Here is a 27,324-nt window from a genome sequence, read left to right as displayed (position 1 = left end):
TAAAGGGTATAGTTTTCAAAGTACTACTCTTTCAACTTTTCAGTCAGTTTGTAAATTTTGTAACTAAAAAGCAGCTTTCTTCCTTCACGACGGTGGAGGTTCACGTTACACAGAAAATCAGCATCAAGAAAGCTCCTTTTCCGTGGCCCTTTCCTAGCTCAGGACCTGGGCTCTCGGTGCGTTCCCGAAGTTTCTCTTTCACCCCTGAGTCGGGACCAGAGGCTGTAGGAGACGGCAGAGTCCCCAGAAGCTCCCAACCCAGCTTGTGTGAAACTGGAAGGCCCAAGCTTCCGCAGTCAGCGCCAACGCCAGCGGCCAGTAGCTGAGCTTCGGAGGGCGTGGCCCGGGCGGCTGGTGCTGGTGGTGGCCAATGGGCGCCGAGGCGGGGGGCGGGGCCTCGCGGGGCGGGCCCGGGGGCGGGGCTCCGCGCCGGCTCCTGGCTGCCCCAGCCGCTCAGAGGTCTCTTCTCCGCCTCCTTCGCCGCAGCCGGCTGTGGCGGCTGCTGGTTCTCGGAAGGCCGCCACCGCCGGGTAAGTGCCGCGCCTCGCCCTCCTGCGGCCCGCCCCCCTTCCTCCCGCAGCGCCAGGAACCTGGAGCCAACGGCCGCTGGCCGCGCTGCCGCTCTGGGCTTCTGCGACTCGCGGGCTGGAGGTGGTCGTTGGGGTGGCGGTCTCGGAGAGCCTGGCGCGGCCGGGTGTGCTTAGGGGCTGCTCGGGACTCTCCAGTTCCTGTGCAGCCCGGGCTCAGTGGGACGCCAGGTTCCGGGACTGGTCCCCGCTCCCTGCTCCTTCTGTCAGGCCGGTTCTGATGATTGTTGGTGATGTGATTGGTTCCTGTTATAATGACATCAAGACCCAAGCCCATGCTGGCATCTGGGCGTTTGCGCCCTTGCTCCCCCGCGTGTGTTTTCTCGGTCCTCTGCATCCCTCCCACTCAATGGTTCATTTAGGGTGCAGCTGGAGCACCTGCGAGCTTCGTGCCCTGAGAAAGGGGACGCGATACTTTGAACTGCTTGTGGAACATGCCAGGTTGTAAGGACGGGGAGAATTAGTGTGCTCGTAAAGTTAATACAGCTCTCTAAGGTTTTTCTAGGTCTAAGTAATTTCATGTAAAGTAGTTGCAGTTATCAGCATTATCGTTCCTGCGCAAACATAGCAAATAATGTTCAAACTGCCCTGCAGCCTAGATTTTTCCTCATGTAGTGAGAATAGTTGTGCTGTCAAAGTTGTGACAGTAAACCAAAAACCAAATGCTGTGAGTGGATCCACTCATGGCGACCCCATGTGTGTCAGAGTAGAACTGTGCTCCATAGGGTTTTCAATGGCTAATTTTTCAGAAGTAGATTGCCAGGCCTTTCTTCTGAGGCACCTCTGGGTGCACTCAAACCTCCAACCTTTAGTTCAGCAGCCAAGTGTGTTAACAGTTTGTACCACCAAGAGACCATGGGAAAATTCATGTGAAATGAGGGGTTGATCTAGATATGATTTCTCAGATTCCTTTTAAACATTTCATAAGTCTGTGATGAGCTTTTTTTGGCTCTGTATCTTTAAAAAGAATAGGAAAAGTCTGGAAAGGGCAGCCCTGTAGGGAACGATGATTTATGAGAGCACAGACCTTTAGAGACTGATTGCTTATGACTGCAGACCGAAAGGGGAACACCAAGTAACATTGAAAGGGCTTACCCAGAATTAATTATATAAGAGAAACTTGGAAAGCTTTCACAGACTTGGAAAGTTCCAGCAGCAGTACTGTATTTTAATTACCTCTTCTCAGCCCTGGTGGTGTAGTGGTTAAGAGCTTGGTTGCTAACCGAAAGGTTGGCAGGTCAAATCTATTAGCCGTTCCTTGGAAACCGTATGGGGCAGTTCTACCCTGTCCTATGGAGTTGCTCTGAGTTGGAGTTGCTCTGAGTTGGAGTTGACTCAATGGCAACAGGTTTGGTTTTTTTTTCCCTGCAGCTGTTCAAAAGAAGTAAAGAGAAAATAAGTGCTGAAGAACCATATTAGAGAAAATGTAGTAGAAAGGACATGTAACTTAGCACATACCTTAAGCACAGGGAGAATCGTTTGGATTTCTTTGTTTGTACGGACATTTCCGCCCTGAAAACGCTTAGTTTTTTAATAGATGTATTTTCCCACGTAGGAAAATGTAGTATTTATTCTGAATATGTAGAATTCCTCACTCTGTCATCCATCAGTATTTTTTAGCAGCCTTTGGAAGATAGTGTTGGCTGTGTAGTGCATAGAGGAAGATGGTGTGTTCCTTCAGTGAGACCTTAGTTTGAATACTTGGTAGCTGTGTGATGTTGGGCAAGTCACGTTTCCTCTCTGAGGCTGTGTTTCCTCAGTTGTAAAATGACATCAAGTGAGCATGAAATAAAATCCCTAACGCGGAAGCCATACAGCAATGGCTGACGTATCACACATTCAGTAAATGACTGTGATTGTTCGATTGTGTTCATAATGCAGCAAAGCGAGCTGGTCAGTGGGTTTTAGCCTGGCTCCAACCATCATGCACTAGGCTACTAGCTGAAAGGTTGATAGTGGGAACCACTCAGAGATGCCTCAGAAGAAAGGCCTGTAAGAAGGGCCTGGTGATCGGAAGAGTTCCTAGGTGGTGCAAACGGTTTAGTGCTTGACTGTTAACCGAAAGGTTGGCAGTTCAAACCCACCTAGAGGCCCCTCGGAAGAAAGTCCCGGCAATTACTTCTAAAGGATCATATCCTTGAGAAGTCTACAGAGTGCAGTTCCACTCTGCAACACATGGGGTTGCCATGAGTCAGACTCAATGGTTATTGTTTGGTTAGAAGGCACGGCCTAAAGGGGAGTACGGTGGTCAGCAACCGCGTCTGGAATTTATGCAAAGTCCTAATCCCTTCCCTAAGCTCATGCTGAGATGTTGCCCTAACACTCTTGTCTGCCAAGGACACTTCAATCTCCCTGACTCTCTTTGCCTGAGTACTGCCAAATGCACCTCAGTAGATAGACTTGGGATTTTTCCCAAGAAATGTGTTAGGAAGTTAAGGATTTTGGTTCAGGAGAACCCCTCAAAAGAGAGCCCAAATGCAAAGAATAGTTTAATTTACAGAACAGAGATGTCAGCCTAAAATAACTAAAGCCTTGTTACAGGTTGCTCTGCACAGCACAGCTTACTGGGTACATGGCCCCCATGCTAGCCTTAGCTAGAACCTTTTCTTGTTTGGCTGTTTGACCAATTGCTGAGACCCTCTGCTTCTATTTAGACCAAACTATTTTCCTGTTACTCAGCAAACATTATCTGTGGGAAGGTCCAATAGTCTTAACTGCTCAGGGATCTAGTTCTAGCATTTGGAAAGAAAAGAGGAAGAGAGCCAAAAGTAATTTTCACCTGCTCTTAAAAATTGTGGCTGATTCTAACTCACAAAAAAAGACCAGATTTACTGGCCTGGCTGATTCTAACTCACAAAAAAAGACCAGATTTACTGGCCTGACAGACTGGAGAAACCCTGAGAGTATGGCCCCTGGACACCCTTTTAGCCCAGTGGTGAAGTCACTCCCAGAGTTCACCCTTCAGCCAGGGATTGGACAGCCTCATAAAACAAAACGGGACTAATGAGGCACAGCAGTCCAGGGACAAGGACTAGTAGGCAGGAGGGAACAAGAAGGCTGGTGATAGGGAACCCATGGTTGAGAAGGAACAGTGTTGCCATGTCGTGGGGTTGTTAACCATTGTCATAGGGCAATATGTGTACCAGCTGTTTAATGAGAAAGTATTCTGTCTGTAAACCTTCATCTAAGGTACAAAAAAAAAAAATTATCTGTGTGAGATCAGATTGACAATAGCACCTCAAAAGGTTTGATGGGAAGCCTGGGGGGCAGTGAGTTGAAGATAATGGTGATGGAATAATTTGGAAAAGGACAGTGAAAATAGCAGCACAACGGGAAGAATATAATCCATGTCACTGAATTGTACATGTAGAAACTTTTGAAATGGTGTAACTTTGGCTATGTGTATTTTCACCAAAAAAAAAGGTCCTCCAAAGTTGAGAAGGGAGAGTGTTGACATGTTGTGGGGTTGTTAACCAATGTCATAAAACAACATGTGTACTTACTGTTTAACGAGAAACTATTTGTTCTATAAACCTTCATCTAAAGTACAATAAAAAATATATATATATAAAACAAACTGTAGTTGAATAGAAAGTACTTTCTTATAGATTAACCAGGGATACTGCTAAGGAGAGGACACTAATTTGTAGAAGGTAAATTTATTGTGGCGGCACATCTCAATTAGAAACGAATGAGTGCGTGATTCCATCCTGTGTGATTCCAAACCCAAAACCAGAAAAACTAAACCCATTGCCATCAAGTCAATTACTACTCACAGCGACCCTATAAGACAGAGTAGAGCTGCCCCATAGGGTTTCCAAGGCTGTAAACTGCCGCATCTTTCTCCCGTGGAGGGGCGGGTGAATTTGAACCGATGACCTTTCTTTTGGGTTAGCAGCCAAGGGCTTAATCACTTCGCCACCAGGGCTCCTGATTCTAAACCACCGAGAGGCAATTCCATAACAAATCTGAGCTCTAGTTGAGTATTTGCATATGGGTATACCCCAGACCCTCTGGGCTTTTATTCTAACTAACTAAAAACCCAATATAAAACTTGACAAGGGAAAAAGTAGCCAAATCTCATTAAAAAGAAACTAGCAAAACAAATGAAAGCAGTGACAGGAAATCAGAAAGTTAATCTGTGATGGTATTAGGTCATATGACAGTAGTCTTAAAAATGTTTTAAAATTAAAAATAACTTATAACCCCATTTCCCATTCATCTTTGATGACATTCTGAGGATCTTCTTCATGTGTTTGTGTGCGTAGTTTATATATTCCCTGTAGAGAGAAGAATCACTAAATAAGATAAATAGAAAGAATCAACTCTAACATCATCATCCAGAATTACCTACTTAAAATAGGAATCTAAGTGATAGCACAGTGTTCCATTGCATGAATTGGCCCCCAATTCTTTAAATAACTGATTTTCAATAACAACACAGATGCTTGGGCTGAGTCCCGAAGATCCTCATTCGATAGACAGAGCCCCGGTGTCTGTACTTTAGGAAGCTCTGCAGTGCGGTTAAGAACTACTAGTAAGGAACCCTGGGTTCACATGCTCAGCTGCTAACTGAAAGGTTGGAGGTTTGAGTCCACCCAGAGACACCTCAGAAGAAAGGCCTGTGATCTACTTCTGAAAAATCAGCCATTGAAAACCCTAAGGAGCACAGTTATACTCTTATGCATATGAGGTCACCGTAAGTTGGAATGGACTCAATGGCAACTGGAGGAAACAAAAAAAAAGATCCAATGTAGATGCCTTGTTGCATGTATGGTATCATACCTAAGAAAATAAGAATCATATAAGCACTATCTTTATATACTAGTTGTTAAAAAAAACAAAAACATTGCTGTTTAGATTGACTGTCTCCCTTTGAATATTATTTTTTTCTCAGGATTTTTTTTTTCTTAATTTAAGCCCGTTTTTATTGTTTATAAGATGCATCTTATCAGTAGTACCTTTTGGAAACTGCTTACTAATATTTTCTCCTTAATTAAAATGAATAGGCTATCTTAAGTCATTACAACCTACCTGCAGGTTCTTTGTTTTAAAAAACATCATCACTTCCTTACTGATAGTGTATAGTCTCAGGTTGCAGCAAAAAAAAAACCCTACAGTTGGAGTCAGAGCAATTGAGGTTAGAGGCCCAATTCTGCCCCCATTAGCTGTGTGGGGCTCAGTTTCCTAGTCTGTTTGTGGGAATGGTGATATCTGTCCTCCTACTCCAAACTTGTTGGGAGGAGTCTAATGAAATTATTTATATAGATCACTTTGTAATGGTAAACTCTAAGCCAAAAAAACCCGTTGGTATTGAGTCAATTCCAACTCATAGTGACCATGTAGGACAGAGTGGAACTGCCCGATAGGGTTTCCAATGAGTGGCTGGCAGATTCGAACTGCTGACCTTTTGGTTAGCAGCTGTTAGCTCTTAACCACTGCACCACCAGGGCTCCAGTGGTAAGCTCTAGTACCTCCAAATGCCACTGTGATGTAGTTGTTGTTTTGTTTTTTAACTTGCAGTCAGCACATTCCAAAAATGGATTGAGGAAGGTACTAGCAGACAGTAAATGAATTACTGGATTTATTATTAATGTGTTCTTACAATCTGTAACTTATCATGTTAATCATTATATTAACTATGAATTTCATGAGGTTAAGAATTAGTTAGGAGTCCCTGGGTGGCACAGAAGGGTAAGCAATTGACTACTAACTGAAAGGTTGGTGGTTCGAGTCTACTCAGAGGCGCTTCGGAAGAAAGGCTGGGCGATCTGCTTTCTGAAGGTCATAGCCTTGAAAACCCTATGGAGCACAATTCTTATCTGACACACATGGGGTCGCCATGAGTTGGAATCAATTCGACAGCAACTAGGTGTTTTTGTATTTTAAGAATTCGTTAAGTAGAGGTATTAAATGTTTCTAAGGACAATAGGGAGATGAGAGTTTGTTTTTTGTTGGGTTGGGGGCCTTGTCCTTCAGTGCTGAAGTACATGAGAACAGAGGACAATTTTCAAGATCTGTGCTGAGGGAGACTTCTGCGTTGTTCATTTGTGACTGCTCTGATCTTGGTTAGTACCCATAAACGAGGAATAGCTCTCGGTAGATTTATTCAGGGTCCTCTTTGGAGTCCTTCCTTGTGACTTCTCTTACTTAAGCAAGCCCCTTGCATTGTTGAGAACTGGAATTCTGGGCAGTGGTGACTTGTGATGGGCCCCTCCTGGGAAATGCAGACTTGTGAAATCCCTAGACACGTGCAGAATAAACACATTGGGTATATTGTTGGCCGTAATGACTATAATAAGAAACTTCCTTTTAAAACAACAGTTTTAGTTGATAGTATATACACGAAAGTGAATTAATTTGCCCGTGTGTCCTGTCTGGGCATGAGGTCAGATTAACTGCAATCACATATGATTACAGAGCATCTAGTGCACGTGGAAAAGGGCCCCCAGTGGTGCAGTGGTTAAGAGCTGGGCTGCTAACCAAAAGTTCGGCGGTTCAAACCCACCGGCCACTCTGCGGGAGAAAGTTGCGGCAGTCTGCTTCCGTAAAGATTTACAGCCTTGGAAACCCTATGGGGCAGTTCTACTCTGTCCTAGAGGGTCATGATATGTTGGAATCAACTCGACAGCAGCAGTTGATTCCACGTGGAGGTCCTGGGCTGTGGCGTGCCTGTAAGTATGTGCCGCAGAGCATATGTGCCGCAATGTGTGAGTAGGTGCCACGGTGCTTCAATATGTGTCACAGCATGTGCCACAGTGTGTGAGGACCTGCTAAGGGAAAGGAAAATGGAAGGCAACATTTGTGGAGTGCCTTTTTTGTGCTAGGTTTTTAAATATGTGATAATGAATCCAAACCAAAAATCAAACTTATTACCATTGAGTCGATTCCAACTCACAGTGACCCTATAGGACAGAGTAGAGCTGCCCTAGGGGGTTTCCAAGGCTGTAAATCTTTATAGTAGCAGACTGCCACATCTTGTTCCTGCGGAGCTGCTGGTGGGTTTGAACCACTGACCTTTTGGTTAGCAGCTGAGCACTTAACCACTGTGCCACCAGGACTCCTTTTAATCCACACAATAGGCCTAAAAGGTAGGCATTTCATTTAGCTTAGTGATATGGGCTCTACCCCTAACTGGTTGTGTTGGCTGTTATGAGGATGATGCTACTGATGAAGAAAACAGCCTAGACTGAGGTTCAGCAGGAACTTCCCTAGGAAGGAAGTGGGTGGTGTGGCTCTGACCCCAGCTTCTGCCTCCTTCCTCATGCTGGGCCACCTCCCAGCTCCTAACAGAATTTGAGCAAGAGAAGAGAGCTCCATTTGTTGAGTGTGAGTAAAAGTTTATTGTGGTAATTTTAAGTAATTAAGTAATTAGTGGGGAGAAAGTTGAGCCTGTTAACCAATACAGGAGTTTTAGGACTTATTCTGGATTGCATTTTCCCTTATGACACTGTATATTCATTTCCCAGGGCTGCCGTAACAGAATTCCACAAACTGGGTGACTTATAAGAACAGAAGTTTATTGTCTCACAGGTCTGGAGGCTGGTAGTCCAAGGGAGCATCTTTCTGCAAAGTCTGCCAGTTTCTGGGAGCCCCCAGTGTTCCTGGGTTTGCTGATGCACGTTTGCAGGGCCGTCCTGCCTCTGTCGGTCTCTGTTTCTTCTCCTTTGTTTATAAGGATTCCACTCAGATCGGATTAGGGCCCACCTTCACAGGCACCAGCGGTTAGACTTCAGTATACCTTTTTTTGGGAACACCATTCAGTGGTTTGCAAAATTTTTCTGCTCTGGTGCACACTGGGGGTGTGATGCCCCCTCTTGTTAGCTGCCATGAGTTGGCACAGTGGAATGAAACACTGCCCAGTCCTGTACCATCCCTGTGATTGGTTGCATGTCTGACCATTGTGACCCATAGGGTTTTCATTGGCTGGTTTTTGTCAGTAGATCACCAGGCCTTTCTTTCTAGTCTCTTTAGTCTGGAAGTTCCACTGAAGCCTGTTCAGCACCATAGCAACACGCAAGCCTCCACTGCCCCCCTGTAGGGACTGTCTCCAACAGTGACAAAAGAACAGCAGATATTTATTGGGTGAGGAAGAACTAGATGTAAGATAAAATAGACTACCCAGAAAATTGGCTCCACTGCACCACACTGAATACATACACACATAGCAAGATGTCAGCATGCTCAATTACGTCCTAAGGCATGAATGAAAATTAGGGCAACTGATGAAGTGAGGGATGTATATGTATGTGTGTGTGTAAGTAAATATAATGTTCCCTTCCTCCTCTGTGCAGTTGGGACAGCAGCCCCTACACTGTCACCATCACCATGCAACCATTTTTTTCTATGAGATTAGTAATTGCTGATTTGGGGTTTAGGACATAGGGGTTCTTTGTCTTATCAAGGCAGGGCTCCCCTTGGGGATTGTTACAGGACTGGAAGGGTGGTTGCAGGGGGTAGAGGGGGATTGTTGCAGGGGGTGGAGAAGGCTTGTAGGGTGTGAAAGTGGACGTTGTTGTTGCAAGAGTTGGAGAGGGGTGTTTTGCAGGGAGTAGAGGGGGCGTTGTTGCAGAGGGTGAAGGGGTTGTTGCTGGGGGTGGAGGGGAGTGCTGTTGCAGGAGGTGGAGGGACATTGTTGCAGGAGGTGGAGGGGGCGTTGTTGCCGGGGGTGGAGGGGGTGTTGTTGCCGGGGGTGGAGCGGGGTGTTGTTGCAGGAGGTGGAAGGGGGTGTTGTTGCAGGGGGTGGAGGGATGTTGTTGCAGGAGATGGAGGGGGGCGTTGTTGCAGGGGGTGGGGGGGGCGTTGTTACATGGGTGGAGGGGGGTGTTTTGCAGGGAATAGAGGGGGTATTGTTGCAGGAGGTGAAGGGGGTGTTGTTTCAGGAGGTAGAGGGAGGTGTTGTTGCAGGCAGCAGAGGGCATTGTTGCAGGGAGTTTAATAGAGTTGAGAGAAGAAACTACCAGTGTGAGAATTTACAACTTTGAAACATCTTGCTTTTGCATCCAGGAAAACCCCTGTTGGAGGCTATGTTCCTGTAAATCAGAGAAGGGAGGTTGGTGAGAATGTCGGCGCTCAACTGGAAGCCGTTTGTGTACGGGGGGCTGGCCTCCATCACGGCCGAGTGCGGTAAGCAGCATCCATTCTGGACTCGCTTTGCCTGTAATGGTGTTTAAAATTTAACGTCACACTTTGGGAGTTGGCGTGCATGTAGTGCAAGCACAGAATGTGTGTACTTAGGAACCCTTAATCTCCTAATTCCAAATTTTTTCCTTCTTCTGGTATATTTTTCAGACAAAATAGTCATTTTGGCTACTTATTAACAGTGTAGGGTTTAAAGTTTAGTGGAGAGAAAGTTGGGCTTGCTGATCAAACAGAAGTTTTATGATTCCTTTTTAGACTGCATCCATCCCTTTTTTCCTGGTCTTTTTCTGCACTGTGCCGCAGTTAACACATTGGGCTGTAAGGAGGTTTTGAGATGCTCAAGGGTCTTCCTTGAGCCAGAGTAGACCGACTGTAATTATTCACTTCATTTCTGCTTGTGCACATTTGTGACTTCCTCATCCGGTGGTTCCACACCAGATCCTGGTAGTCTGTTTATTCTCTCGATTCATTCATTCAACAAATACCGACTGAGCAGCTGCAGAGTGCCAGGTGCTGGGCTGGATGCCTGATTTGCTCCCAGGGCTCTGGTCACTGCTGTCTGAGGACCCACTGGAGCAGCAACCCCTGAGGAGCCAGCAAGGACCTGAACTGAGGGGCTGAGACACATTAACCCCCCACCAGCTTAGGTTCTCTGCTCTTGGGCTTTCCCACTGATGTCATGAATCAACTTTACTGTCTGAGTATGGGCTTTATATATTTGGGTGAACTGTCTGTTAGGTCCCTCGGTGGCGCAAATGGTTTGCACTCAACTGTTAACCTAAAGGTTGGTGGTTCGAACTCACCCAGTAGTAGCATGGAAGAAAGGCCTGACGATCTGCTTGCTTCCGTTAAGATTACAGCCAAGAAAACCCTATAGAGCAGTTCTACTCTGTAACACACAGGGTAGCCAAGAGTTGGAATTGACTCAATGGCAACAGGTTTGTTTTTTTTTGTTTTTTGTTTTTGCTACATTAGGTACTATATTAAACGTTTTTAGCTGCATTATCAGTGGTTAAGAGCTTGGCTACTAACCAAAAGGCTGGCAGTTCAAATCCACCGGCCGCTCCTGGGAAACCTTATGGGGCAGTTCTACTCTGTCCTGTAGGGTCACTGTGAGTTGGAATTGACTCAACAGCAGTGGCTACAGGCATCAGATTTAATTTTAGACTATAAAATCAGTCTTTCTTAAATGAGAAACGTGAATCATTAAGAAAATGAACTCTTCTACTTCATTCATATTGAACCCAGTTTTAGCCTTCACATATGTAAAGAATAGTAACTTGTTTCTTAAATGGATTTTTCTGTTTGTATAAATCACTCCGTGTATTGGTAATATCAACAGCAATGTAGGCTTCTCAAATCCTGTGGGGAATAAGGCAGGGTGAAAATTGTAAAAGTACAGAAAGGAAAATGCATATGTGTATATTTTTTTGAGTTTTGTTCATCTTTTGGTTCCTAAAAATAATTTAAAAAAAGAAAAAAGACTGCTAAGTGCCTACCATTTAGTTTTGTTTCTTGGTTTATATTATAGCCTGAATGTTTTCTCAGTAATATACCACTATGTATCTTTTATTTTGTGGAACTTCTGTTAGATTAAATGAAATTTTTTCTTTCTTTAAAATTTTAAGGTACATTTCCGATCGATTTAACCAAGACACGTCTCCAGATTCAAGGCCAGACACATGACGCAAAGCTTAAAGAAATGAGGTATCGCGGAATGTTGCACGCGTTAGTGAGGATAGGCAGAGAAGAAGGGCTGAAAGCACTGTATTCGGGGTGAGTAGACCTTTGTGCATTACAGTTCAGTGTTTAGTATGTATTTTATGTAGTAAGTGTTTGGTGAAACTACATTTTTATGATATTCAAGTGCAGACAATAATGTAAGAATTACGTTTGTTTTAAAACATTGATTTTGCACTCTGAAAATAGCCCTGCCCCTTAGCTGTTCTGAATTGCTGAGGTTTTTTCCATAATAGAAATGGTACGGCATCCTCCATGGGTGAGAGTTGCAGTGAACTCCTTTTTCTTCCTTCAGCATTTAATGAATGGTGTGCTATAGGCACTGGATGGGAAAGTGAATAAGACTCTCCCTATACCGGAGTCCCTGTAGAAAACAGTTCCTCAGATGGTTTAAATGAAGGAACTATTTAAGGGCTAAGGGGACAAATGAAAGATGCTGTGGCAGCTAGAAACTAGCAAAGTGAAACTAGCAAACCCTAGGACCGAGGGGCGAGGGCAGGGAATAGTGTCACCAGAGCCCACCGAGAGTGGGAGCCTTGCAGGAGAGCCCACCTAGCTCAAACAATACTTGTAGAGGAGGCTTTGGTAGAGCCCAGGAAGGAGGGAGTCGGGGAGAGGACTCCCTCCTTCCCTCTCTTCCTTCCTGTCTGCTACCCGTGGAACCCGCCTGGAAGTCAGCTGGCAAGGGAGCGTGGGTGATGCAGTGTGTAGGTGTAGTCCATAGAAATCATCCTCTCAGGGCCCAGAGCTGGACAGAGACGGGTAAGAGCTGATCTAGGGGGACAGACAGAGACTCAGCAGCACACTGTCCTTAAGGAGCTGTAGTTTTGTGGGGGCTGCAGATGTGTAAACAGGGATTACGGTGGAGTCTGATAATCACGAGAGTCTGGTAGAGGCAGGGCATCCATCCCAGACTGTGGGAACAGGGGAGGTGGGAGGTTTCCAGCTGCTCTATCCAGGTAAAGTTAGAGGGGACCTATATTCACACACAGCCAGTAGCATATGTAAGAAAGTGTGACACATTTTAGGGACTGCAAGTAATTTAATTCTGCACGGATATGTTGTGGGGGTAGGTGAGGAGAAAGAGATGGAGCTGGAGTGGTGGTAAGGGATCAGGACATGGACAACCTCATGCCATGCTAAGCAGCTTGACTTTATCCAGTACACAAGAGGTTGCAAACTGGCAGCCCACAGCCCCCTCCCCAACCTCCAAAGGTTTTTGTTTCAATGGATCCAATATTTTAAAATGAGAAATTACACGTGAAAAATCTGTGGTTTCATCTTCTCAAAAAATTCAGCACTGGATCCGCATGCATTTGTTTATTAACCACAGTAGCTGGAGTTCAGGATGCTTTCTCTGGTTTACCAAGACCTCTACTGCTCACGTAGTGTACGTGTGTGCAGGTAGACCCTGGCCACTTCACTCACTGTGGCGTCTGCATGGTTAACTGTAACATTTTAATTTGCTGTGATTATGGTAGGAGTCCCTGGGTGATGCAAACAGTTAATGTGCTGGCTGCTAACCAAAAAGTTGGAGATTCGAGTCCACTCAGAGATGCCTTGGAAGAAAGGCCTGGCAATCTACTTCCGAAAAAAGCAGTCATTGAAAATCCTATGGAGCACAGTTTACTTTGATGCACATGTGGTCGCCATGAGTTGGAGTCAACATGTTGGCAACTGGTTTTGGTTTTGTGTGCGTGTGCTTATTGTGGACATAAGTCACTGAAGGGTTTTAAGTAGGGGGAGCAACATGATAAGATTTCCGTTGTAAAAAGATAGCTGCCTGCCGTGTGGAGAAAGAATTACAGATAGATTACACTAGAAGCAGGACTCACGTAGGAAGCAAGGACAAGAATCTGAACTGTGTATCGGTCTTGGGGATGGAGAGGAAGGAACAAGTTAGAAAGCTATGTAGAGGGTGGGACCAACAGTATTGAGTAACCTCATATATTAGGACACAGTGAGGAAGGAGGAGACAAGGCTAATGTTTAGGTTTCTGGTTTTGGCCAACGTGTAGACGGCTGTTCCATTCCCTGGTCTAGGAAATGAGAAGGGAAGCTGCTTGCTTGGAGAGGGAAGAAAATGAGTTCAGTTTGGGCTACTTGATCTGGAGGCATGTGGAGGACGTTTAAATGGAGAAGTCTAGGAAGCATTTGAGACACATCTTTGGCTCAGGGACAGATAGATTTAGGAGTCATCTACCTCTAGACAGCAGTTGAAGCCCTGGGAGTATGAGCTCCTCAGGGATTGTGTTGAGTAAGGAGAGAAGAAAGCATGGGGTAGAATTTTAGGGAACACCAGAGTTACTGCAGAGGAAAGCAAAGAAATGAATGAGGGTGACATTACAGCAAGGAGCCCTGCTGGCACAGTGGTTAAGCACTCGGCTTCCAACCGAAAGGTGTAATTCCAACCCACCAGCCGCTCTGCGGGAGGAAGATGTAGCAGTCTGCTTCTGTAAAGATTGCAGCCTTGGAAACGCTATGGGACAGTTGTATTTTGTCCTGTAGGGTTGCTAAGAATCGGCTGTATGGCATAGACAGCATACAACAACAATAACAATAACAATGTTACAGCAGATCAAGGAGGAGACAGCAGTGAGGAGGACAGAGGGTGGACAGTTGTGCATATTTCAAAGAGAATACATAAGATACTAATAGAAAAGTGTCTGATTTAGCAACAAAGATGATTGGTCCCCTTGGTGAGTAGAGTGGGTAAAGGGAGGCCAGGTTGCAGTTTGAGGAGGTGTAAAGTGCTGAAAGAGAGCTGGGGAGTATAGATGCCGCCACAGGATGGTTTTGGGGTGGGCGAGGATCGCCGGAAGAACCTATAGGATGGAGGCTTGTGTTTCCTGTTATTGGATCTTGAACTTGGTTCAGAATTGCAGTGGGGAAAGAACTGGAGAGGAGATAACTGGATCAGGGCCCCCAGGGAGGTAGGAAATGAGCTCCAGAGCAACAGTGGAAGAATTAGAGATGCTTGCAGTGTGCTTAGCTGATGCTGATGCCAGATTTCAGATGTCACGGAGTGCTTTGTATTCAGAAAAGAAAGCTTTTTCACTTTAACATGAATGGGCATATTAAGGCGCGCTGGTGGTGCAGTGCTTAAGTGTTTGGCTGCTGACCAAAAGGTCTGCAGTTCAAATTCATCAGCCACTCCTTAGAAACCCTATGGGGCAGTTCTGCTCTTTCCTGTAGGGTCGCTATGAGTCAGAATTGACTCAATGGCAACAGGTTTGGTTTAGGGGGTGGTGACATATTAAACTCCACATTCATTTATATTTTCATTGAGGATAAATAAGAGGGGCTGATTTTTTACTTAATGAACTAATAATTTGCACACATTTAACTGAACCCTCCTGTGTTTTTGTTGGATTTTGAATTAAAGAGCACTGTTTTAGCCTAAGGAGCCCTAGTGGCACAGTGGTTAAAGTCATCGACTGCTAACCTAAAGGTCGGAGATTCGAAACCACTGGTGGCTCCATGGGAGAAAGATGTGGCAGTTTGCTTCCATAGAGATTTACAGCCTTGGAAACCCTATGGGGTCACTGTGAGTTGGAATTGACTCGATGGCGATGGGTTTTTTTTTTTTTTTTTTAATTTTAGCATAGGAGCCCTGGTGGTACAGTGGTTAAGAGCTCAGCTGCTAACCAAAAGGTTGGCAGTTCAAATCCACCAGCTGCTCCTTGGAAACCCTGTGGGGTAGTTCTACTCTGTCCTATAGGGTCGCTGTGAGTTGGAATCGACTCGATGGCAGTGCGTTTTGGTTTTTTGGTTACTTAGCATAAGGAGCCCTGGTGGCGCAGTGTTTAAAGTACTCTACTGCTAACCAAAAGCAATTCGACCCCACCAGCTGCTCACAGGAGAAAGATATAACAATCTGCTTCTGTAAAAGATTACAGCCTTGGAAACCCTATGGGGTTGCTGAGTCGGAATTAACTCAACGGTGGTGGGTATTTTAGCTTAGTTTGATTGTGAAAGGCAGATGCATGATTGTATCTCTGTATGGGTTTCCTAGAGGATTTTAAGTGAGTTTTTTTTTGTCCCTCTGCACGTTGGTTTGACAGAATTGCCCCTGCAATGTTGCGCCAGGCTTCTTATGGCACAATCAAGATAGGCACTTACCAGAGCTTGAAGCGATTATTTGTTGAACGGCCAGAAGGTGAGTGGGGAATCCTTTTTCCACTTGTGGACAGGAGGGGGATGTTTGTCTTTTTATTTAAGTGGTTTTGGATCAGATTTTCTTCAGCTTATTTGTGATGACACTCCTGCCTGGGGAGAACGCTGGGTTTAAAGTCTAAAATGAACCGTGCTTAAAGCAAGTCAGTCATCGGCTGAACGTAGGGAACCCATGGGAGTTGGGATGGCAAGGAGCAGTCTGCCTTAGTTGCCCTCATTTCATAATAACTAGACTAGAGGATGTATTATTCCAGTTCTCGCCTACTTAAACGTTTCTAAAGTCATATGAATTATTGCCTGTTTTCCAGGAAAGCAATGGATACATTTCTTAGAATTAACAACTCTGCGTTCTAATACTCTTGTTGCTGGTTGGTTCTGTGACTTTGTTTTAATCCATAGAATTTTCTGTCTCTTTTTCCCAATGGAACAGGCACCAGTCACTGTTAAATAAGAGTGGTGAACAGGAGCTAAGATGCTTTGGAAGTGCTTCAATAGTGTTTATTTTATTTTGAAATAGATAAGATGTGCTTTAAAACTTTCTGTGCCAAATGAATCTCCCAGTTATCTCATAGAAGAAGTATGTCTTTTTAATTCTCCTAACAGAAATGCTTCATCTTGATTAGGGTGGTCTGAATTTACAGACAAGAGTAAAATGATAGATGGTTACTCACTTTGTATGATGATTCACATTGCTCTTTAGATATCAAAAAATTTTGCTAAGCAGAATCTCTTCAGTCAGCAAAGTTCCTAATCCTTTTAAAATTACTTGATTCATAAAGTATAAATTTCTTTAATATCTTAAGCTGAACAAGCGGCATGTAAATGAATTAGGTATTTGACTTACAGGAAGAGCTCTAGAAATATCACAGGGCAGATGATGACATGTCTTTGTTTACAGATGAAACCCTCCTGATAAATGTTGTGTGTGGAATTCTCTCTGGAGTCATATCCTCAGCCATTGCCAATCCAACTGATGTTTTGAAAGTAAGCAGTGCTGTCTGTATCTTACATAGTCACATTCTACATTTTCTAATTGAGAACATTATTCAGATAATGAAGATCTGCAGAGTTAACATACTCCGTGTAGATGTGGGTCGCTGGGTGGCACAAACAGTTTGTTCACGACTACTAATGGAAAGAGTGGCAGTTTGAACCCACCCAGCAGCACCACAGAAGAAAAGCCTGGTGGTCTGCTTCTGTAAAGATTACAGCCAAGAAAACCCTATAGAGCAGTTCTACTCTGTAACGCATGGGATTGTCATGAGTTGGAATCAACTCAGTGGCAGCGGGTTTGGTTTGGTTCAGGTATATGTGAATCTATTTATAATTTATGTGCTGTGAAGACAGTAACTTTTAAATATCCACTAGGTCAATTTCCCACTGATACAGATGAACTCAAAAGTAGAGCTCAGGTTTCTGGTAATTAAGCAGGAAAAAATAGTTTAGATTTAGGCACATTTGAATTTCTTTTTTCATTGAAAATCTCTTATTTTATTGGTTCATTAAAAACAAATGGGCTGCTATAATCAGATGTAACACATCGGGTGACCTTATTGAGAATACGAGGAATACAGCCTCCTTAAATCCTCTTTGGAGTAAGGCAGGAGTGTAACTCATTATATAAAACAAAAATAGGGGATGAGTTACTGGCTTTGTGGAAGAAAAGCCTAATGACGGGCTTCAGTGAAGATTACAATCAAGAAAATCCTATGGAGCAGTTCTACTGTGTAACACATGGGGTTGCCATGAACTGGAATTGACTCAGTGGCAACGGGTTTGGTTTTTTTGGTTTAAAAGTTAGAGGTAATGGATTTGGTCCTCGGATTAGTTTTATAGGGCTGCCATGAGAAATTACCACAAAATTGGTAGCTTAAAACAACAGAAATTTATTCTCTAACAGTTCTGGAGGCTTGAAGTCTGAAATCAAAGTGTTGGCAGCCTCCTTCTGGAGGCTTTGAGGGGGAAACTGTCCCATCCCTCTCTCCTAGCTTCTGGTGGTTGCTGGTGATCCTTGGCCTTCCTTGGTTTGCAGGACACACCACTCTAGTCTCTGCCTCCATTTTCTCTCTACTTTTCTTACAAGGAGACCAGTCATTGAATTGAGATTTCATCTCAACATCCTAAACTAATTACATCTGCAAAGACCTGATTTCCAAGTAAGGTCACATTCAGAGGTTCCAAGTAGATGTGAGTTTTGGGGGGATACTATACAACTCACTACTACTCACAGCTCACTTAAAATCAGGTACTCATTTTTCAGTGAGAAATCCCTTTTCATTCTGAAAAGTGCAAAGAGCTACATCAAATGTTATTTTTATGTCAGAATCTAGATCACGTGGCGTCCACGGCCATTGTGAAGTTCAGTAGTGAGTTTAAGTGTAACTGAGCATAGCAGGCATCATGTGGTGGCTCGTGGCTGTCTTGTCTGCATTCCTTTTGGTTCAGCTGACTGGAAATAGTTGTGGATCAGAGTAACCAATTTAGGAACTCTGCTTGCACGTGCTTAGTGCTGCCAACTACACTGAATGCTGTTATTAATTATATACAATCTTTAGAATTACCAACATTTTGTCTCTTTCCTATATAGTAACCTATAGGGAGACACATTCATCCCTTCTCAAAAGGCTATTTAAAAAAAAATCAATTTCTTTTTGCCAGTTAATGAACCACCATATGCAGGACTCTCTGGTCTCTGTGCTAGATGCTTTATGGGGACTCCAGAGTTCTTAGGAGCCAATCCTTACCTGTTTTTGGTCTGCTGAGGACATTTTAAACTAACATCATAGTCATACTTGACTTACAGTTTTTTCCTTTATCATTATTGAGCAACAGATGGAATGGTTGTTCAGAGGGATACACTGGGGTGGGGAATGTGCTCGTTTCCTTCTCACGTTGGTCTTTAAAACAATCTCTAGATACGGATGCAAGCACAGAGCAGCACCATTCAGGGAGGAATGATAGGCAACTTCGTGAACATCTACCAGCAAGAGGGAACAAGAGGGCTGTGGAAGGTGAGCAGGAAAAAGGGATCCAACTGACTGATTTCTTACTTTTTTCCCTTTTTTTGTTGAATTTATTTTTCCTATTTCCATCATTTTATCTTAATCCAAATGGCAGAATGGAGTAAGGGGAGAAAATGACATTATGTGCTCTTGAAGATAACATCTTCCTTAACTTCCTTGTCTGTAAAATGGAAATACAAGAACTGCGTTGTGATGTAAAGTACCGTTTGAATAATTCATATGTAAGAAATCCTGTGAATGGTCAAGCGGTTTTTTGATTTTGTTTGTTTGCTTGCTTTTTCTTTTTTTAAAGTCTTACAGGAAAGGTTTCTGGGTTATGGTTATATGGGATTTTTGACCTCTCTGGTTCCATGGCTCTTAAAGGAAGGCTGTGTTATTAGACAAGCACTGGGATGAAGTGCTACTTCTAGGATTCTAGTGACTCATCAGTTCATAGAATAGACCCTAAAGGTCATTCAGTACAATCCATCGGTCTGTAAAAGGAAACTGGAGGCTCTGAGAGGTGACTTGTCCTGGGCAGGGTCATATGGTTAGTGCCAGAGCCAGAATTAGACTCAGGAGCTTCTGGCTTCTAGCCCGAAAGTCTTTTCTACTCTGTTGCTCTACATAAATATTGTCCATAGTTTGTGGATTTGAACCTTTGTAAATTTGCAAGGCTTATTCTGTGGAGTGTAACTAAATACTGAATCATTTTTTTTATTAATATTTTTACCCAGGGTGTGTCCCTTACCGCTCAGAGGGCTGCTATTGTTGTTGGCGTGGAGCTACCTGTCTATGACATCACCAAAAAGCATCTGATTCTCTCTGGCCTGATGGGAGACACTGTATATACCCACTTCCTGTATGTTTATGGTTTTTAAAAAATTGTTATTTTATGTATGAATGAGGTTAGGTGGAAATTTGGTAGAAATTTAAACAAAATTTATTATAAAAGTATTATATCCCCATATTTGAAAAATCACAGTACAGAAGTGTACCAGGAAGAAGTAAAAGTCCTTATCCTTTTACACAGACAACCCTTCTTAAACAATTTTATATGTATCTTCCAGGCATTTTCTATCTATATACAAATATGTCTATGAAAGTATATTACATGTACTTTATTATACAAATAAGATCATGGTTTTCATTCTCTCAATTGCTTTTTAAAATTTAATAATACAGTCCAAATACCTTTTCATGTCAGTACATACAGATTTATTCATTTATTTGTAATAGCTACAGATTATCATGTTGTATGGGAATATTGTAATTTATTTAATTTATTGCGGGGACAGTTTTGCCCCCCAGAGGACATATGACAATGTCCAGAGACCGTTTTGATTGTCACAACTTGGGCAGTTTGCTACTGGCATCTAGTGGGTAGAGGCCAGGGATGCCGCTAAACATCCTACGTACCATATGCAGGCCCACCCCTCACAACAAAGAATTATCTGGTCCAAGATGCCAGTAGTGCTAAGGTTGAGAAACCCTGTTCTGAGTTAATTGGTACAAAGTGTGGCCTCTAGTATTGTGATTCTGAAAGTTTAGACCCCTGCTGGATATTATAGTGAGGAAGTCTTTTTTTCTGATCTTTAAGAATAATGTAGTTAGTATATAGCTAGAATTACTCTGATGCCTAAAAAAAGAAACAAAACCACTGCCATTGAGTCAATTCCAACCCATGGCAACCCCATGTATGCAGAATAGAATGCTCCATAGGGTTTTCTTAGCTATAAACTTTACAGAAGCAGTTTGCCAGGCCTTTCTTCCTCAGAGCCTTTGGGTAGGTATGAGCTGTCAACCCTTAGGTTAACAGCTGATCGGAAATCGCTTGTGCCACCCAGGCTCCTGATGCCTGCAATAGATAGAATAGTTCATCCTTAGAGGGCACTCCTTCCATGTTGCCATAATTCTGTGACTTCCAGAACCTCAAAAATATTCTTAATCGTGGCTGGAATTTCTAGCCAGTGTGAAGAGTGCTGGTGTTCAAGAAGTTTGTGCAGCTCCTAGATATGGAGCTGGCTCCTGACCCATTTCTTCTTGTCAGGTGGTCCTTTAACATAGTTTGGGAGGAGCCTGTTTCCTGCCTTTGGTAGTGGTGGTTGAAGCTTACGTGCCCAATGGTATCTTCCTCGTAGCTCAAGTTTCACCTGTGGTCTGGCGGGAGCCCTGGCTTCAAACCCTGTCGATGTTGTGAGAACCCGCATGATGAACCAGAGAGTCCTCCGAGACGGCAGTCGTTCCGGCCCCACAGGTACCCTGGATTGCTTATTACAGGTGAGGATGAATGAATGCGTGGGCTTATGGTCCCTTCCGTATCCCATTGGCTTCTGTGTTACCCTCTGAGAGCTTATTTTCATAATGATTTAAGGACACAGGCTTTGGAGTAAGAAAAACTAAGGATCTGTCACTTATAAATTGTGTGACTTTGGTCAAAATACTTACTCTCCGTATCCTTCAGTTTCCTCATCAGTTCAGTGGGGACAGTAATGGCACCTCCATCATAGGATTATTGTGAAGAGTGAGATAATGCTTGTAAAGCAGTTAGCATAGTGCCTGGAATGTAGCAAGTCCTCAATAGTTAGTAACTACTATTGGTAATAATAAGGGACACTGTTATGAAATTTATTTTGCTTAATTTTCAGTGTTCTAGTGGATTGCTTCAATCAATGAACCCTTCCCCCCAAATAGATAGATCTGACCTAAGAGTGTCTAAATCGGGAGACCTTTGAAAACTAAGATGAGGGGCACTGTCAAGCCTTGAGATGCCACACTGGGCTTCACTTTTATAACTACGAACTCTCGGTGAATATTTAGAAATGAAGGTTCATTTTCTTTATACCTGTACTGTGCTCTGAAGAGGGATGAAATTGGCACTGTGATCTTAGTAGAACTGCGTCGCCTTCCAAAATCCACCTCCTTCCTGTGGAGTCACACTGGAATGAGTATCCTTCATTCTGATCCCTCTCTCAAAGGAACTCATTGATCTTACTGGAATTCTCAGCTTGAATAAGTGGGGCTACTATTCCTGAGTGGGTGAAAGCTCGTGGCTGTCTTCCCACTAGATTGGTAGCAGCCAGTGGTTAGGGACCACTTTTGTGGTTCCAGTTTCCAGACTTCAAATATCTGCTTAATGAAGCAAAGATACTTGCTATTTTTGTCCATCCAGCATCTTATAAAATCATGGTGCTCCCTATGAAATCTTTACCACCATTGCTTCTTTCAGACCTATTTATGAGCCCAAATGGCATGGAAGTTGGAATCAAGCCTGATTTTATATTTGTTCAACCACTGTTCATCTACTCTGCATGCCGTTGTTTGGCATGGAGCCTTAGTCTTCCATCTGTGCAGAAGCTTTAAAAAACAAAAAAGAAACAGAGGCTAGTGATTTCTTAGACAGTCCTTCCAAACAGGATTTTATTTTCAAGAAGAGTACATCAGTCCAGCTGCTGTTTTTTTTTTTTTTTCTTAATTGTTTTATTGTGGTAAAAATATACATAACAAAATATTTACCAATCCAACATTTTTTACATGTACAATTCAGTGACATTGGTTATGTTCATCATGTCATACAACCATCACCATTATCTTTTTCTAAATTATTCCACCATCATTAAGAGAAACTCATTGCCTGCTAAGCTAAACCAAACCAAACCAAACCAAACCCATTGCCATCGAGTCAATTCCGACTCATAGTGACCCTATAGGACAGAGTAGAACTGCCCGATAGAGTTTCCAAGGAGCATCTGGTGGATTCAAACTGCCAGCCTTTTGGTTAGCAGCCATAGCACTTAACCACTACGCCACCAGGGTTTCCTCCCCTCCCCTCCACCCGCACCCCTGGTAACCACTAATAAACTTTGGTATCTATACACTTGCCTATTCTAGATATTTCATATAAGTGGAATCATATAATATTTGTCCTTTTCTGACTGACTGATTTTACTCAGCATAGTGTTTTAAAGGTTTATTCATGTTGTGGCGTGTATCAGAACTTCATTTCTCCTTATGCTAGAGTAATATCCTGTTGTATGTATGTAGCATGTTTTGTTTATCCATTTATTTGTTGATGGACATTTAGCTTCTTTTCACTGTTTGGCTATTGTGAACAGTGCTGCAGTGAACACTGTATAAATTTCTATTCCTGCTTTATTTGGGTATATACCTAGGATTGGGATTGTTGGGTCATATGGTAGTTTTATGTTTCACCCACTAATTATTAATGCATTTGACATAATTTGGAAGTAAAGTTAACTTTTTTTCCCTTCTTATAACAGACGTGGAAGAATGAAGGTTTTTTTGCTCTATATAAAGGGTTTTGGCCAAACTGGTTGAGACTTGGTCCTTGGAATATCATCGTATCCTTTTCTGTTGGTCTGAAAATCAAAAAATGTAGTAAGAAGAATATTGTTTTTATAAATTATCATGTTAACTATAATTTAGAAGTAGGTTCTTATTCTTTGGAGTTTCTCTGATTGTAAGAAAATACCTACTCAGTTTCTTTTTTAGGAAATATAAAGTTTCTGTGCTAGGCACTATGAATCTTATCTTAATGATGGTGCTATTGGAAGGTAATGATATCAATAAAAATAATTTTTAGACTGTTCTAGAAGCTGAGGATATTTATGAGTTCAGAAAGAGACAAGGAGTGATTTCCTATCCCCAGCCATCCTTGGGAAGGGTGTGGCTTGTCAGCAGTGTTCTGGAACGTGTATTTTAGAGGGTGCCTCTGGATCAACTGGACTGAGCTCCAGGATTATTTGGCTGATTGGCACTATTTCCTGCATGCTGCTGTGGGAAGTGGGAAATGAGTAGCAGTTTATTAGACGCAGAAGGACAGAATTATTAAGTAGGGACTGTTGGTTTTTACCACCCCCTTGCTTCTCTTTATCTGCTCTTCCCTCCCAAGGACGACCTGCCTAGCAGAAACCCTGGAGAAGCGCTTCCCCAGGGCTTGTTAACACTCTCGCTGAAATTTGCTGTCTGTAAATTCCTCCTACCCCAGCAAAGTCACAAAAGCTACTCACTGTGGTTGTCATCTTAGAAGAGGCTCACGGAGCTAGTGCTAGGTGATTTTTATATCTCACCTGTGATCTTTCTGTTCCAAGTGGACCTTGGGAAGGCTTATGGGGAGATACTTCGGGGTGGTTGAGCATGAATTCCTTCATATTTAACCATAATCATGGCATGTGGTCTGCTCATACATACTTCCTAGCAGATGTGCTATTTGCGGCTCTGTTTTTATGTGTTGGAGTTGTTAAGAAGGCCTTTTCTTTGTCAGCCTTAACCGATACCTGCAGTTCTTCGTGACATATGAGCAGTTGAAGAAATTGGACTTGTGACAAGCCACAGGCTGTGTGAGATACCCTTTGAAAATGCTAACTTCCAAAACAGTACAGCTTCCTGCGTTTCACACTGCTTCTCACTGCTTGGCTCATCACAGATTCCTGGGTGTGAGCAACAGATGACGACTAGGTTAGTTCAGATTGCTGTGTTGGCATTGGACGTGCCTCATCCAGTGTTCAATGACATAAACTGCAGCATCCAAACACTAGTCTTTACCATTGAAGTGCCCTTGGACATCAAAGATAATATTCGAAGTACGTGTTTCTGCTCCAGAAACCTGGCGAGAAAATCAGGAACTGTGGGTGGTTTCTTCAGGGGAGAGTAGCTCCTGATGCATCTCAGTGCTCAGCAGAGACTCTCAGACTGCTCTGAAGAAGGTCATTGGAACCGTGGATTGGAGCCTCCAAGAGGGTATTACTGTTCCTGAGCGTCAGGGGGCTTTTGCTTCTTGTCCACTGAAGAAGCGTCACACGTGAAGACCTGGACTTCCCAGGAAATTGACCTTTGGAATACTGCACTGTGTTTTAATTTCCTATTTTGACAGGATCTCTCACTTACAGTAAGTGATTTGAAGCTTTTGCAGACTTCACCTTTGTGAGGAATTGTTACAAAGTATTAATATCTAAACTCATTGTGTGATTTGTTGGCTTGGAAGGCGGCACAGGTGTTTTCGAGCAGCGTGGGTTCCATCTTAATGTTAGTAATTCACTCTGATTTTAAACAAAGCTTATTAGCCTTTCTTGTTTTTCCTTCTCTCCCTGGAAAATGGGGATGATGACATATTGCAGTAGAGGTCAAATAAAGAAAAAGTAGCTACTGGGCCTCTTTTAATGATGTTGATGCAGCTGCTTGTCTTGTAGGGTAAGTGTGTGTACATCATGCTGTCCTATAGCTGTAACCCCTCCACGAACAGTCTGAATGTATAGAAGAGAGTCATGTTATCATGGGGTTCTCACTGTAATCATCAGGGAAGCCCTTTATGAAAGGCCTTGTTAAAGAAAGAGCACCGCGTAAGTTAAGGTTTCAGTATGCTTTGCCTATCAGAATGTGGCTAGTGAATTGAATTGTGGATTTTTTCCAGCTTTTCAGTTTTTACTTTAGATCACGCCACGTCACCTTAAAATATGTCCTATCTTGGACTTCCTAGTTAGTTTAGGTGACAAATACATGATTGAAATTTTAAAAGCTGTTTCTTTAGTACATCTATTTATCTCATTTGTAACAGTGCATACATCATATTTTTCTTTATTTTCTCTTCTAAAGACAGTGAGGATAAATTGTTCTCCCTCTTTCTTGTCTTCATCCTATTCTTTTCAAATAAAAGGTTACTCTGAGAAGCCCAGAGTAGCTGGATAGTACAAACCATTAACGCACTTGCTGCTAACCAAGAGGTTAGTGGTTCAAGTCCACCCAGAGGCACCTTGGAAAAAAGGCCCGGCCATCTACTTCTGAAAACTCAACCACTGAAAATCCTGTGGAGCACAGTTCTACTCTGACACACATGGGGTCACCATGCGTCGGAGTCGACTCAGTGGCAACTGGTTTGGTTTTTAGTTTTGGCCTGAGAGCCCCATGAACTTTATACCCATAGAAGACAGCCCCAGGACAGCTTGGGTCCTTCAGTTCTACCCTTTAAGAGTATTTAAATGTGTCCTTCCTGCGACTCCCGAGCAGACCACTTCTACGGTATATGCAGGGCAAATTACTAGCCTTTGGGGCTCCTTCCTCCATTGAGGCAGGATAGGAGGAATGCAGGCTGTTTGGGGACCAGGCAGTTTTCCTCACAGTCAGTTTCACCTTGCCTTCTTTATTAATGTTTCCTTTGAAAAAGATTTTGTGAAGCAGAATTTTATTTCTGAAAGTAAGAGCTAAGATGTAGTCATTAAAAAGAGGAAGGAAGAAGGGTGGTGGGGTGGCAGGTATGTGTTCATTGCTAAAGGACGAAGGTGAGAAGTCCAGATGTCATCCTGGCCTGGTCTAGATGGCAGTGGAGGGTCTTGTGATGCACAAGAGCTGAGCTCATTCAGGCTTCAGCCCTGATACACTGAACCCGTGTTCAGAGACAGGCGATTTTGTTTCCTTACCAAGCATTCCGTTCATGAGGTCAAGGCTTTCTATAGTGAGCCTTTCAATTTTGAGTTCTTTGAGTATAAAGAATTGCTTTTCATGAACCACTCTTGTTTTTGCTTTGTTTAATGTAGAAAACATTTTGTTTTTTAAAGCGTACGTATAATTTCTGAAACAGTAGAAGCAAGGTCATTTAAAGACCATGTAAACAATGACTGTTAGGTCATATTGATTATATTAGTTTATTCACATAATGTTCATATTCAGACCAAGATGAGAAGAAATTCAAATGTCATTGTAAAACTTGAGCACGTTTTTAAGACAAAAACATGGCATTTCTTCAGTGTAGATGTGTTAAGCACCCTATAGAACAGAATCTTAATCTGCTTTTGTTTTCTGCTTCCCAAAGGAATTCTTGAGACTTCTATTAAAGACACAACAATGGAATTAGGAGAATTGGTTCCCTTATTTTCAGGAGTGTAGCTGCAAGTCTTTTCTCCCGCCTTTTTGGATACTGCTTAAATATGGCAGAAGGGTTTCTAGTTTTTATAGTCAAGTTGAAGAAAATGTTTTCATTGTTTGCTTATGGGTTTGTGTAATCACTGCTGGCAGACGTTGATCTGTGATATAAAAAATGGCTCCTGTTCTCCATATTTATTTATACGCTTGAGATAGTATATATTATATAAACAGTATACATTTTTCACAAGCCTTTATATGTGGAGCTCTTTATTTAAACAGTGTTGGAATATGTGCTGTATACCTTGTTTCATTTATTTAATAAACTGGAGTAATATATAATAACAAAAAATGTTTGGTGGTTATTTCAGATACAGAAACGTTTAAACAAAGGAGAGTGCAGAAGCCTGTAGTAGCAATGCTGTTTTTGGCTGCCATCAAGTCGATTCCGACTCATAGTAACCCCATGTGACAAAGCAGAACTGCCTGATAGGTTTTCTTTGCTCTAATCTTTACAGAAGCAGATTTTCAGGTCTTTCTTTAGTGGAGCTGCTGGGTGAGTTTAAACCGCCAGCTTTTAGGTTAGTAGCCAAGCACTTAACCAGGGCTCCTTGGCGTAGCAATAGTGTTAGTGAAAGTGGCTATGGATATTTCTCTGCATAGAGAAGTTGTTGGGGTCATCTTCATCACACAGACCTGTGGGACCTCCCATAATAGGAATTACTCTGTAGCTCAGTGCAGGCCAGGGCACTTGATTCATGCATGGGCTGGCTTGTCAAGGCAGCTTGGGAATTCAGAACACCA

The 27,324-nt window shown here is 42.9% G+C and overlaps 1 protein-coding gene across 3 annotated transcripts; it reads left to right on the top strand.

Annotated features, from left to right (window-relative positions):
- Positions 1–456: 456 nt before the first annotated feature.
- On the top strand, positions 457–24,034 carry SLC25A30 (solute carrier family 25 member 30). Of its 3 annotated transcripts, none has more exons than XR_002824145.1 (10): positions 457–530; positions 9,594–9,713; positions 11,357–11,504; positions 15,532–15,626; positions 16,542–16,627; positions 18,559–18,654; positions 19,383–19,507; positions 20,787–20,925; positions 21,294–21,453; positions 22,926–22,986. XR_002824145.1 is itself a non-coding variant. In XM_004376596.2 (10 exons), exons 2-10 carry the CDS (start codon positions 9,650–9,652, stop codon positions 23,988–23,990), a joined length of 876 nt encoding a protein of 291 aa, XP_004376653.1. In that variant the 5' UTR covers positions 457–530; positions 9,594–9,649; the 3' UTR covers positions 23,991–24,034. The 3 variants fall into 3 exon arrangements, 2 of the variants coding, with proteins under 2 accessions (XP_004376653.1, XP_023587365.1); XM_004376596.2 differs by lacking the exon at positions 21,294–21,453 and adding an exon at positions 23,949–24,034 and having other exon boundaries at positions 22,926–23,006; XM_023731597.1 differs by lacking the exon at positions 22,926–22,986 and having other exon boundaries at positions 21,294–22,051.
- The last annotated feature ends 3,290 nt before the right edge of the window (positions 24,035–27,324 follow it).

This window comes from Trichechus manatus, unplaced genomic scaffold, assembly GCF_000243295.1.
Source record: "Trichechus manatus latirostris isolate Lorelei unplaced genomic scaffold, TriManLat1.0 scaffold00044, whole genome shotgun sequence".
In the NCBI taxonomy this organism is placed as follows: Eukaryota; Metazoa; Chordata; class Mammalia; order Sirenia; family Trichechidae; genus Trichechus; species Trichechus manatus.
Note: the sequence above shows the minus strand (reverse complement) of the source record. Positions and strands in the feature narration are given on the sequence as shown.